This window comes from Coregonus lavaretus, assembly GCF_964263955.1.
Source record: "Coregonus lavaretus genome assembly, chromosome: 16".
Taxonomy (NCBI): domain Eukaryota; kingdom Metazoa; phylum Chordata; class Actinopteri; order Salmoniformes; family Salmonidae; genus Coregonus; species Coregonus lavaretus.
Window position 1 is genome coordinate 49,235,101 of NC_140003.1, and position 14,322 is coordinate 49,249,422.

Genomic DNA, 14,322 nt, shown 5'->3' on the forward strand with positions numbered 1-14,322 from the left:
TGATGTGGTTACGACGTCGACCACGAAGATTCCATCTGCTAGCCCCGGCCCGCTAGCACACGCTAGCCGTGGCCTCTTACTCGCTAGTGCTTTAGCAGCCTCCGAACTATCCTATTGCTGTTCACCGGACCTTATGATAACTCAGCTATACAGCTGATGTCTGCTGGACTGTTCCTTTTTACGGTACTACATCCTGTTTATGTTTAGCCTCAGCCCAAACATGGTTAGCTTATTGTTGTTTCGGTTATTTCTAATTGTACTATTTCACTGTAGATCCCCCAGCCCAGCTAAACCTGCTTTAGATAGCTCCTTTGTCCCACCCCCCATACACGCGGAGACCAACTCAATTGGTGCCTCCAGTGATGCTATCTCTTTCATTGTTACCCAACGCTTAGGTTTACCTCCACTTTACTCATATCCTTCCATATCCTTGTCTGTACATAATGCCCTGAATCTTTTCTACAACACCCGGAAATCTGCCCCCTTTATTCTATGTACCCAACGCACTAGAAGACCAGTTCTTAAAGCCTTTAGCCGTATCCTTATTCTAGTCCTCCTCTGTTCCTCTGGTGATGTAGAGGCTAACCCAGGCCCTGCAGCCCTCAGTATCACTCCTACTCCCCAGGCGCTATCATTTGCTGACTTCTGTAATCGCAAAAGTCTTGGTTTCTTGCACGTAAATATCAGAAGTCTACTTCCTAAGTTTGAGTTATTCACTGCGTTAGCACACTCCGCCAACCCTGATGTTCTAGCAGTGTCTGAATCCTGGCTCAGGAAGGCCACCAAAAATTCTGAAATTTCCATCCCCAACTATAACATTTTCCGTCTAGATAGAACTGCCAAAGGGGGTGGAGTTCCAATCTACTGTAGAGATAGCCTGCAGAGCTCTATCATACTATCCAGGTCTGTGCCCAAACAGTTTGAGCTTCTACTTCTAAAAATCCACCTTTCCAGAAATAAGTCTCTCACTGTTGCCGCTTGCTACAGACCCCCCTCAGCCCCCAGCTGTGCCCTGGACACCATATGTGAATTGATTGCCCCCCATTTATCCCCAGAGTTCGTACTGCTTGGTGACCTAAATTGGGATATGCTTAATACCCCGGCCATCCTACAATCCAAACTAGATGCCCTCAATCTCACGCAAATAATCAACGAACCTACCAGGTACAACCCTAAATCCGTAAACATGGGTACCCTCATAGATATCATCCTGACTAACATACCCTCTAAATACACCTCAGCTGTCTTCAACCAGGATCTCAGCGATCACTGCCTTATTGCCTGCGTCCATAACGGGTCCGCGGTCAAACGACCACCCCTCATCACTGTCAAACGCTCCCTAAAACACTTTAGCGAGCAGGCCTTCCTAATTGACCTGGCCCAGGTATCCTGGATGGATATAGATCTCATTCCGTCAGTAGAGGATGCCTGGTTGTTCCTTAAAAGTAATTCCTCTCAATCTTAAATAAACATGCCCCATTCAAAAAATACAGAACTAAGAACCGATATAGCCCCTGGTTCTCCTCAGACATGACTGCCCTTGACCAGCACAAAAACATCCTGTGGCGTACTGCATTAGCATCAAATAGCCCCCGCGATATGCAACTTTTCAGGGAAGTTAGGAACCAATATACACAAGCAGTCAGGAAAGCAAAGGCTAACTTTTTCAAACAGAAATTTGCATCCTGTAGCACTAACTCCAAAAAGTTTTGGGACACTGTAAAGTCCATGGAGAATAAGAGCACTTCCTCCCAGCTGCCCACTGCACTGAGGCTAGGAAACACTATCACCACCGATAAATCTACAATAATCGAGAATTTCAACAAGCATTTTGCTACGGCTGGCCATGCTTTCCATCTGGCTACCACTACCCCGGCCACCAACTCTGCACCCTCCGCTGCAACTTGCCCATGCCCCCCCCCCGCTTCTCCTTCACACAAATTCAGACAGCTGATGTTCTGAAAGAGCTGCAAAATCTGGACCCCTACAAATCAGCTGGGCTAGACAATCTGGACCCTTTCTTTCTAAAACTAGCCGCCAAAATTGTCGCAACCCCTATTACTAGTCTGTTCAACCTCTCTTTCATAACATCTGAGATCCCCAGAGATTGGAAAGCTGCCGCGGTCATCCCCCTCTTCAAAGGGGGTGACACTCTAGATCCAAACTGTTACAGACCTATATCCATCCTGCCCTGCCTTTCGAAAGTATTTGAAAGCCAAGTTAACAAACAGATCACCGACCATTTCGAATACCACCGTACCTTCTCCGCTATGCAATCCGGTTTCCGAGCTGGTCATGGGTGCACTTCAGCCACGCTCAAGGTCCTAAACGATATTATAACCGCGATTGATAATAGACAGTACTGTGCAGCCGTTTTCATCGACCTGGCCAAGGCTTTCGACTCTGTCAACCACCGCATTCTTATTGGCAGACTAAATAGCCTTGGTTTCTCTAATGACTGCCTCGCCTGGTTCACCAACTACTTCTCAGATAGAGTTCAGTGTGTCAAATCGGAGGGCCTGTTGTCTGGACCTATGGCAGTCTCTATGGGGGTGCCACAGGGTTCAATTCTTGGGCCGACACTTTTCTCCGTGTATATCAATGATGTCGCTCTTGCTGCTGGTGACTCTCAGATCCACCTCTACGCAGACGACACCATTTTGTATACATCTGGCCCTTCATTGGACACTGTGTTAACAAACCGCCAAACGAGCTTCAATGCCATACAACACTCCTTCAGTAGCCTCCAACTGCTCTTAAACACTAGTAAAACTAAATGTATGCTTTTCAATCGAACGCTGCTGGCACCCACCCACCCGACTAGAATCACTACTCTCGACGGGTCTGACCTAGAGTATGTGGACAACTACAAATACCTAGGTGTCTGGTTAGACTGGTTAGACTGTAAACTCTCCTTCCAGACTCACATAAAGAATCTCCAATCCAAAGTTAAATCTAGAATCGGCTTCCTATTTCGCAACAAAGCCTCCTTCACTCATGCTGCCAAACATGCCCTCGTAAAACTGACTATCCTAACGATCCTTCACTTCGGCGATGTCATTTACAAATTTACAAAATAGCCTCCAACACTCTACTCAGCAAACTGGATGTAGTCTATCACAGTGCCATCCTATTTGTCTCCAAAGCACCATACACTACCCACCACTGTGACCTGTACGCTCTTGTTGGCTGGTCCTCACTACATGTTCGTCGTCAAACCCACTGGCTCCAGGCCATCTATAAATCACTGCTAGGCAAATCCCCGCCTTATCTTAGCTCATTGATCACCATAGCAGCACCCACACGTAGTCTGCGCTCCAGCAGGTATATCTCACTGGTCATTCCCAAAGCCAACACCTCCTTTGACCGCCATTCCTTCCAGTTCTCTGCTGCCAATGACTGGAACGAATTGCAAAAATCTCTGAAGCTGGAGACTCTTATCTCCCTCAATAACTTTAAGCATCAGTTGTCAGAGCACCTTACCGATCACTGCACCTGTACACAGCCCATCTGAAATTAGCCCACCCAACTACCTCATCCCCATATTGTTATTTATTTTGCTCTTTTGCACCCCAGTATCTCTATTTGCACATAATCTCTTGCACATCTAGCATTCCAGTGTTAATACTATTGTAATTATTTTGCACTATAGCCTATTTATTGCCTTACCTCCATAACTTGCTACATTTGCACACACTGTATATATATTTTCTATTGTATTTTTGACTTTATGTTTTTTTTACCCCATATGTAACTCTGTGTTGTTTTTATCGCACTGCTTTGCTTTATCTTGGCCAGGTCGCAGTTGTAAATGAGAACTTGTTCTCAACTGGCTTACCTGGTTAAATAAAGGTTAAATAAAAATAAATAAAAATAAAACATGTGATCTTGGCTGAATCCCAACCCCCCCTCGCCCCTCCATTTGCACAAGTGTCCCAAAGCTGAAGGAGTGAAAATTATCAAGGGTGTAGGGGCTAATTAGACCCTCAGATAGCCACTTTGATCAAGTCAGCAAGGTTGCAGCAGGCTTCCCGACACGCACTGCAATATCTTTGGAGTTTGCGCAATTTCATACAAAATGATGGAGAGGCCTAATTTTATATGACGCATACATTTGTTTATGTCTGATTTCAAGACTTGACACAAGTAACATGAAATACTTCCCAAATTAAATGTTGAGCTGTTACTGAGGTATATAATTTATAGCTTGTAAAACGACAGGGTGGATTGGGTCATTTGAATTTCTCGTTTTATTATTTCGAGTCAGTTGATGTGTTTATTGATCCCCTCACTAGGTCCCCCCGTGTGGTTCTGGGATTTTTGCTCACCGTTCTTGTGATCATTTTGACCCCACGGGGTGAGATCTTGCGTGGAGCCCCAGATCGAGGGAGATTATCAGTGGTCTTGTATGTCTTCCATTTCCTAATAATTGCTCCCACAGTTGATTTCTTCAAACCAAGCTGCTTACCTATTGCAGATGCAGTCTTCCCAGCCTGGTGCAGGTCTACAATTTTGTTTCTGGTGTCCTTTGACAGCTCTTTGGTCTTGACCATAGTGGAGTTTGGAGTGTGACTGTTTGAGGTTGTGGACAGGTGTCTTTTATACTGATAACAAGTTCAAACAGGTGCCATTAATACAGGTAACGAGTGGAGGACAGAGGAGCCTCTTAAAGAAGAAGTTACAGGTCTGTGAGAGCCAGAAATCTTGCTTGTTTGTAGGTGACCAAATACTTATTTTCCACCATAATTTGCAAATAAATTCATTAAAAATCCTACAATGTGATTTTCTGGATTTTTATTTCTCAATTTGTCTGTCATAGTTGATGTGTACCTATTATGAAAATGACAGGCCTCTCTCATCTTTTTAAGTGGGAGAACTTGCACAATTGGTGGCTGACTAAATACTTTTTTTCCCCACTGTACATGGAAGTGGTGGTTCCAGTTGTTTTAGATTGACATACCCAGCCATCACCATGTCTCAATACACAGGGGATGGCTGGGTCCCCTGTAGCTCAGTTGGTAGAGCATGGCGCTTGCAACGCCAGGGTTGTGGGTTTGTTTCCCACTGGGGGCCAGTATGAAAATGTATGCACTCACTAACTGTAAGTCGCTCTGGATAAGAGCGTCTGCTAAATGACGTAAATGTATGTAGTGGGTGTTTTGATTAGGTTTCATTACGTACCCACAGCTATATATAAAAGTGGATCAATTATATCTCTGATGGCTTTTCATTCTTGTTCCAGGGGAGGCCAGTGATCCTGAAGGACCCCCAGCCAACATGGAACAATGTGAATTAGTCCAAGCAGTGGCATCTGATGGACAAACTGTCCTGTCTGGTGACCAGCAGGGACCTGAGTCTTCCAGGAACAGAACTAAACAGGTGGGCAACACCACACATTACATTTACTCTACAACACCTAGCCTGGTCTAGTGCCTGGTCTATAGCCTGGTCTATAGCCTGGTCTATAGCCTGTTCTAGTGCCTGGTCTATAGCCTGGTCTATAGCCTGGTCTATAGCCTGGTCTATAGCCTGGTCTATAGCCTGGTCTATAGCCTGGTCTAGTGCCTGGTCTAGTGCCTGGTCTATAGCCTGGTCTATAGCCTGGTCTATAGCCTGGTCTAGTGCCTGGTCTATAGCCTGGTCTATAGCCTGGTCTATAGCCTGGTCTATAGCCTGGTCTATAGCCTGGTCTATAGCCTGGTCTATAGCCTGGTCTATTGCCTGGTCTATTGCCTGGTCTAGTGCCTGGTCTAGTGCCTGGTCTAGTGCCTGGTCTATAGCCTGGTCTAGTGCCTGGTCTAGTGCCTGGTCTATAGCCTGGTCTAGTGCCTGGTCTAGTGCCTGGTCTATAGCCTGGTCTAGTGCCTGGTCTATAGCCTGGTCTAGTGCCTGGTCTATAGCCTGGTCTAGTGCCTGGTCTATAGCCTGGTCTAGTGCCTGGTCTATAGCCTGGTCTATAGCCTGGTCTATAGCCTGGTCTATAGCCTGGTCTATAGCCTGGTCTAGTGCCTGGTCTAGTGCCTGGTCTAGTGCCTGGTCTAGTGCCTGGTCTATAGCCTGGTCTATAGCCTGGTCTAGTGCCTGGTCTAGTGCCTGGTCTAGTGCCTGGTCTAGTGCCTGGTCTAGTGCCTGGTCTATAGCCTGGTCTATAGCCTGGTCTAGTGCCTGGTCTAGTGCCTGGTCTAGTGCCTGGTCTAGTGCCTGGTCTATAGCCTGGTCTATAGCCTGGTCTAGTGCCTGGTCTAGTGCCTGGTCTAGTGCCTGGTCTAGTGCCTGGTCTATAGCCTGGTCTAGTCTAACCCTGTGGTCTGTCCCTCCCCTGGCCAGCAGCACCAAGACACTCAGAGACCTGGAGGAAGACATAAAGACATGGCTGCTGTCAGCTACAACCTCTGCAGTAGGACAGGTAAAGACCAGCAGCTATTAGCCTTCTGATAGGCCAGTAGCTATACACCTCAACTCTGATAGGCCAGTAGCTATACACCTCAACTCTGATAGGCCAGTAGCTATACACCTCAACTCTGATAGGCCAGTAGCTATACACCTCAACTCTGATAGGCCAGTAGCTATACACCTCAACTCTGATAGGCCAGTACCTATACACCTCAACTCTGATAGGCCAGTAGCTATACACCTCAACTCTGATAGGCCAGTAGCTATACACCTCAACTCTGATAGGCCAGTACCTATACACCTCAACTCTGATAGGCCAGTAGCTATACACCTCAACTCTGATAGGCCAGTAGCTATACACCTCAACTCTGATAGGCCAGTAGCTATACACCTCAACTCTGATAGGCCAGTAGCTATACACCTCAACTCTGATAGGCCAGTAGCTATACACCTCAACTCTGATAGGCCAGTACCTATACACCTCAACTCTGATAGGCCAGTAGCTATACACCTCAACTCTGATAGGCCAGTAGCTATACACCTCAACTCTGATAGGCCAGTACCTATACACCTCAACTCTGATAGGCCAGTAGCTATACACCTCAACTCTGATAGGCCAGTACCTATACACCTCAACTCTGATAGGCCAGTAGCTATACACCTCAACTCTGATAGGCCAGTAGCTATACACCTCAACTCTGATAGGCCAGTAGCTATACACCTCAACTCTGATAGGCCAGTAGCTATACACCTCAACTCTGATAGGCCAGTAGCTATACACCTCAACTCTGCTTCTAGCAGCAAGACAGGAGGAAGGGAAGGAGGCATGGGAAGGAAAGGAGGTGAGGAGGGAGGAAGCTGAGGAGAAGTCGACAACAAGGAAGAGGAGCCAGGATCGGGATCAGCCAGGTCCACCGATGAGTGGGGTATCCTCCCTACTTACCACAGAAGAAGAAGAGAGCCAAAACATCAACCCCCACAAACCTTCACACCCCACCCCCACAGGCCACTCTACAGAAGGGGCCGTCTCTCAGAAGGGCAATCCCAAACACTCAGACGGAGCCCTTCCCCCCAGTGGGTGAGTGAATGTACAGAGACAGAGACTGCTTCCCACTCCCTAGATAGTGCACTACTGTTGACCAGGGCTCATAGGACCCATTTGGGACTAAGACAGATCTACTCCCCCTCCCTCAGTCTCTCCCTCCCTCAGACTCCCTCCCTTATTCTCCCTCCCTCAGTCTCCCTCCCCTCGCCTCCCTCTCCTCTCTCCCCCTCCCTCAGTCTCCCTCCCCTCAGTCTCCCTCTCTTAGTCTCCCTCTCCTCTCCCTCCCTCAGTCTTGCTCCCACAGTCTCCCCCTCTTCTCTCCTTCCCAGTCCCCTGTTCACCCCATATCTCCCTCTCTCTCCCTTCCTCAGTCTCCCCTGCTCTCTCCCTCCCTCAGTCTCCCTCCCCTGTTGACCCCATCTCTCCCTCTCTCTCCCTTCCTCAGTCTCCCCTGCTCTCTCCCTCCTTCAGTCTCCCTCCCCTGTTCACCCCATCTCTCCCTCTCTCTCCCTTCCTCAGTCTCCCCTGCTCTCTCCTTCCCTCAGTCTCCCTCCCCTGTTCACCCCATCTCTCCCTCTCTCTCCCTCCCTCAGTCTCCCCTGCTCTCTCCCTCCCTCAGTCTCCCTCCCCTGTTGACCCCATCTGCCTCTAGTATCTCCATCTTTATTGATCATTACCTTTCATTCTGGTTCTCTCTTTTTAGCAGGAAAGGAGGCCCTTCTAAGAAAACAAACGTGACGGTAGGTGAACAGAATCCACAGCAGGTGGAGGGAGAGACACAGGAAACAGGTGAACAAACCAGCAGAGAGAAGCATGAGGAATCATTGAATAAAGAGGTGGAATCACAGGACTCTCCTGCTGTACAGACAATGGTACGTTATGGTCTTAGGCTGAGTCCCAAGTGGCACTGAGTTCCCTACATAGTGCACTACTTTTGACCAGAGCCCACTATATAGGGAATAGGGTGCCATTTGGGACTCAGCCTTAATGTATCTAACACATAATACTGTTGTTCAATAAACACCCAGTCCCGCACAAACCCCGAGGTGTAGCTTAATTGTTGTCATTCCTGTTTTCCAGAAAAATAGGAAAGTGAATGAAGGGCAGGAGGGGAGGGGCCAGGAACAGAAAGGCCTCCCCAAGGAGAAGGGGAGGGGCCAGGAACAGAAAGGCCTCCCCAAGGAGAAGGGGAGGGGCCAGGAACAGAAAGGCCTCCCCAAGGAGGAGGGGAGGGGCCAGGAACAGAAAGGCCTCCCCAAGGAGGAGGGGAGGGGCCAGGAACAGAAAGGCCTCCCAAAGGAGGAGGGGAGGGGCCAGGAACAGAAAGGCCTCTCCAAGGAGAAGGGGAGGGGCCAGGAACAGAATGGCCTCCCCAAGGAGGAAGGGAGGGTCTTGAGGAAGAAGAAAAAGGACCGGGTCAAAGGTCAAGCTGAGTTTGTTGTCGGTGAGTTTCTGTCTCTGTCAGGATGACCTGTTGAATGGAGCTGATATCTGATATAAATTACGTCCCAAATGGCACCCTATTCCCTATAGGTCCTGGTCTAAAGTAGTGCACTATATAGGGAATAGGGTGCCATTCTCTGGTCTAAAGTAGTGCACTAGATAGGGAATAGGGTGCCATTCTCTGGTCTAAAGTAGTGCACTATATAGGGAATAGGGTGCCATTCTCTGGTCTAAAGTAGTGCACTATATAGGGAATAGGGTGCCATTCTCTGGTCTAAAGTAGTGCACTAGATAGGGAATAGGGTGCCATTCTCTGGTCTAAAGTAGTGCACTATATAGGGAATAGGGTGATATTTGGTATGCACCCCATGGTGTTTGAGACCCATCTCCACTGATTCCCTCCCTGTCTTATAGGAAAACCCAAAGGCCATGTGGACGTGGAGAGGACGCAGAAGACCAAAGAGAGTAAAGGCACATCTGAGACGTCTCCTGATGGAGACACTGTGGACGATGGTGCTGCACTCAACATCAACACACATGACTTTGAGTCTATGGTTGAAGAGGAACATAGTGTCCATATGCAATCCCCTAGACCCCATCACAGCTCTGTAAACAGGTGGGTTGGTTTTACCCCATCGCAGCTCTGTAAACAGGTGGGTTGGTTTTACCCCATCGCAGCTCTGTAAACAGGTGGGTTGGTTTTATCCCATCGCAGCTCTGGAAACAGGTGGGTTGGTTTTATCCCATCACAGCTCTGGAAACAGGTGGGTTGGTTTTATCCCATCGCAGCTCTGTAAACAGGTGGGTTGGTTTTATCCCATCACAGCTCTGGAAACAGGTGGGTTGGTTTTAACCCATCACAGCTCTGGAAACAGGTGGGTTGGTTTTAACCCATCACAGCTCTGTAAACAGGTGGGTTGGTTTTATCCCATCACAGCTCTGTAAACAGGTGGGTTGGTTTTATCCCATCACAGCTCTGGAAACAGGTGGGTTGGTTTTATCCCATCGCAGCTCTGGAAACAGGTGGGTTGGTTTTATCCCATCTCAGCTCTGGAAACAGGTGGGTTGGTTTTATCCCATCGCAGCTCTGTAAACAGGTGGGTTGGTTTTATCCCATCACAGCTCTGGAAACATGTGGGTTGGTTTTAACCCATCACAGCTCTGTAAACAGGTGGGTTGGTTTTATCCCATCGCAGCTCTGTAAACAGGTGGGTTGGTTTTATCCCATCACAGCTCTGGAAACAGGTGGGTTGGTTTTATCCCATCACAGCTCTGTAAACAGGTGGGTTGGTTTTATCCCATCACAGCTCTGTAAACAGGTGGGTTGGTTTTATCCCATCACAGCTCTGTAAACAGGTGGGTTGGTTTTAACCCATCACAGCTCTGTAAACAGGTGGGTTGGTTTTATCCCATCACAGCTCTGGAAACAGGTGGGTTGGTTTTATCCCATCACAGCTCTGGAAACAGGTGGGTTGGTTTTATCCCATCACAGCTCTGTAAACAGGTGGGTTGGTTTTAACCCATCACAGCTCTGTAAACAGGTGGGTTGGTTTTATCCCATCACAGCTCTGGAAACAGGTGGGTTGGTTTTAACCCATCACAGCTCTGTAAACAGGTGGGTTGGTTTTATCCCATCACAGCTCTGTAAACAGGTGGGTTGGTTTTATCCCATCACAGCTCTGTAAACAGGTGGGTTGGTTTTATCCCATCACAGCTCTGTAAACAGGTGGGTTGGTTTTATCCCATCACAGCTCTGGAAACAGGTGGGTTGGTTTTATCCCATCACAGCTCTGTAAACAGGTGGGTTGGTTTTATCCCATCACAGCTCTGTAAACAGGTGGGTTGGTTTTATCCCATCACAGCTCTGTAAACAGGTGGGTTGGTTTTAACCCATCACAGCTCTGTAAACAGGTGGGTTGGTTTTATCCCATCACAGCTCTGTAAACAGGTGGGTTGGTTTTATCCCATCACAGCTCTGTAAACAGGTGGGTTGGTTTTATCCCATCACATCTCTGTAAACAGGTGGGTTGGTTTTATCCCATCACAGCTCTGTAAACAGGTGGGTTGGTTTTACCCCATCACAGCTCTGTAAACAGGTGGGTTGGTTTTATCCCATCACAGCTCTGTAAACAGGTGGGTTGGTTTTATCCCATCACAGCTCTGTAAACAGGTGGGTTGGTTTTAACCCATCACAGCTCTGTAAACAGGTGGGTTGGTTTTATTCCATCACAGCTCTGTAAACAGGAAGCAGTTTTATCCACTTCCACTGTCTTCCAAGCTGAATTCCCTTTTCTTTTTAGGAGCTCCTCGTCCAATGGGCAGTCAGGTCAGAGTTCTCACAGATCTAACTCCTGTGAGGAGGTGGTTCTACCCAGCGGACCACGACGCTCCTCTCATGACCAACTGTCACCCTGCTCGGTTGTCATGACAGCAGAAAACCAACTGTTAAATCTGGTCATATCTGAGGCCAGCAGTAATACTGTGAGTATGGAGGACACACGCTGCATCCCAAATGGCTCCTGACCCCCTATATAGTGGCGCAGTGGTCTAAGGCGCTGCATCGCAGTGCTAGCTGTGCCACTAGAGATCCTGGTTCGAATCCAGGTTCTGTCGTAGCCGGCCGCGACCGGGAGACCCATGGGGCGGCGCACAATTGGCCCAGCGTCGTCCAGGGTAGGGGAGGGAATGGCCGGCAGGGATGTAGCTCAGTTGGTAGAGCATGGCGTTTGCAAAGCCAGGGTTGTGGGTTCGATTCCCACGGGGGGCCAGTATGAAAAAATTAAAATAATGTATGCACTCACTAACTGTAAGTCACTCTGGATAAGAGCGTCTGCTAAATGACGTAAATGTAAATGTAAATATAGTGCACTACTTTACAAATGGCACCTTATTCTGTATATAGTGCACTACTTTCGACCAGGACCCCTAGGGTAGTGCACTATGTAGGGAATAGGACGCCACTTCGGACAAACACTTTCTCAGCATTGCTAGTGACCTCAGTACAACACCTAGTGACTTCTTACAGAGGCTCGGACCTCTGGGCGTAACGGTTAAATTGTTGGACTGATGGGTTGGAGTCCTGGTCGGTGCTACCCTTGAATCCGCTACATTATCCATGATCTGTGTGTTGGATAATAAGGACCAGAACAGAGCAGCGGCAGCGGCCCGTAAAGAGCAACAGAAGAAAGTGTTGGCTGAGAAGGCAGAGCGTCGCCGACTAGAGGTGGAGAGGAAGAGGAAGGAGAGAGACGAGGAGAAGAGACGGCAGCAGGAGCGGGAGGAGAGAGAGGAGTGCATGAGGCTGGAGCTGGAAGAGGAGCAGAATCAGAGAGCTGAGGAACTCAGGTAGGAGGACTGTCTAACTCCCTGATATGGGCTGGGAAGGGGCCTCAGCACCGCCCTCTAGTGGGTATGTTATGAATTACCTCAAATATGGAACTCATGTATTTCCTGGTCACTAGGTCCTAGGACCCAGAGCTAGGATCCTAGGATCCAGAGCTTTTCCTGGTCACTTGCTCTAGGACCCAGAGCTTTTCCTGGTCACTTGCTCTAGGACCCAGATCTTTTCCTGGTCACTTGCTCTAGGACTGAGAGATTCTCCTGGTCACTTGGTCCAGAGCTTTTCCTGGTCACTTGGTCAATAAAAAAAAATTCTAAAAAATAAATAACGGAAAAGTGGTGCGTGCATATATATTCACCCCCTTTGCTATGACGCCCCTAAATAAGATCTGGTGCAACCAATTACCTTCAGAAGTCACATAATTAGTTAAATAAAGTCCACCTGTGTGCAATCTAAGTGTCACATGATCTGTCACATGATCTCAGTACATATACACCTGTTCTGAAAGGCCCCAGAGTCTGCAACACCACTAAGCAAGGGGCACCACCAAGCAAGCGGCACCATGAAGACCAAGGAGCTCTCCAAACAGGTCAGGGACAAAGTTGTGGAGAAGTACAGATCAGGGTTGGGTTATTAAAAAAGATCAGAAACTTTGAATATCCCACGGAGCACCATTAAATCCATTATTAAAAAATTGAAAGAATATGGCACCACAACAAACCTGCCAAGAGAGGGCCGCCAACCAAAACTCACGGACCAGGCAAGGAGGGCATTGATCAGAGAGGCAACAAAGAGACCAAAGATAACCCTGAAGGAGCTGCAAAGCTCCACGGGTTCAAGTCCGGGCTCTGGCTGGGCCACTCAAGGACATTTAGAGACTTGTCCCGAATCTACTCCTGCGTTGTCTTGGCTGTGTGCTTAGGGTCATTGTCCTGTTGGAAGGTGAACCTTCACCCCAGTCTGAGGTCCTGAGCGCTCTGGAGCAGGTTTTCATCAAGGATCTCTCTGTACTTAGCTCCGTTCATCTTTCCCTCGATCCTGACTAGTCTCCCAGTCCCTGCCAAAACATACCCACAGCATTATGCTGCCACCACCATGCTTCACCATAGGGATGGTGCCAGGTTTCCTCCAGACGTGACGCTTGGCATTCAGGCCAAAGAGTTGAATCCTGGTTTCATCAGACCAGAGAATCTTGTTTCTCATGGTCTGAGAGTCCTTTAGGTGCCTTTTGGCAAACTCCAAGCGGGCTGTCTTGCCTTTTACTGAGGAGTGGCTTCTGTCTGGCCACTCTACCATAAAGGCCTGATTGGTGGAGTGCTGCAGAGATGGTTGTCCTTCTGGAAGGTTCTTCCATCTCCACAGAGGAACTCTGGAACTCTGTCAGAGTGACCATCTGGTTCTTGGTCACCTCCCTGCCAAGGCCCTTCTCCGCCGATTGCTCAGTTTGGCCGGGCGGCCAGCTCTAGGAAGAGTCTTGGTGGTTCCAAACTTCTTCCATTTAAGAATGATGGAGGCCACTGTGTTCTTCGGGACCTTCAATGCTGCAGACATTTTTTGGTACCCTTCGCCAGATCTGTGCCTCAACACAATCCTGTCTTGGAGCTCTACAGACAATTCCTTCAACCTCATGCCTTGGTTTTTGCTCTGACATGCACTGTCAACTGTGGGACCTTATATAGACAGGTGTGTGCCTTTCCAAATCATGTCCAATCAATTGAATTTACCACAGGTGGACTCACAATCAAGTTGTGGAAACATCTCAAGGATGATCAATGGAAACAGGATGCACCTGTGCTCAATTTCGAGTGTCATAACATTGGGTTTGAATACTTATGTAAAAAAGGTATTTCTGTTTTTTATTTTTAATACATTTGCAAAAACTTCTAAAAACCTTTTTTACTTTGTCATTATGGTGTATTGTGCGGGGGGGGGGGGGGGGGAATAATTTAATCAATTTTAGAATAAGGCTGTAATGTAACAAAATGTGGAAAAAGGGAAGGAGTCTGAATACTTTCCGAATGCACTGCAAGTCGCTCTGGAGAAGAGCGTCTGCTAAATTATTTAAATATAAATGTAAATATTTGTATAGTAATGATCTCTT

At 47.9% G+C, this 14,322-nt stretch overlaps 1 protein-coding gene across 1 annotated transcript in view; it reads left to right on the forward strand.

The window, feature by feature from the left end:
• Positions 1-14,322, forward strand: part of LOC311143879 (uncharacterized protein) — a gene marked incomplete at both ends in the record, with an annotated part of 70,369 nt that overhangs the window by 39,615 nt on the left and 16,432 nt on the right. Inside the window, 8 exons of the mRNA XM_084179750.1 lie at positions 5,243-5,379; positions 6,328-6,397; positions 7,195-7,471; positions 8,142-8,310; positions 8,519-8,882; positions 9,296-9,497; positions 11,182-11,362; positions 12,021-12,226. Of these exons, the coding sequence (XP_084035876.1) occupies positions 5,243-5,379; positions 6,328-6,397; positions 7,195-7,471; positions 8,142-8,310; positions 8,519-8,882; positions 9,296-9,497; positions 11,182-11,362; positions 12,021-12,226 (1,606 nt within the window). The remainder of the gene's footprint in view (positions 1-5,242; positions 5,380-6,327; positions 6,398-7,194; positions 7,472-8,141; positions 8,311-8,518; positions 8,883-9,295; positions 9,498-11,181; positions 11,363-12,020; positions 12,227-14,322) is intronic.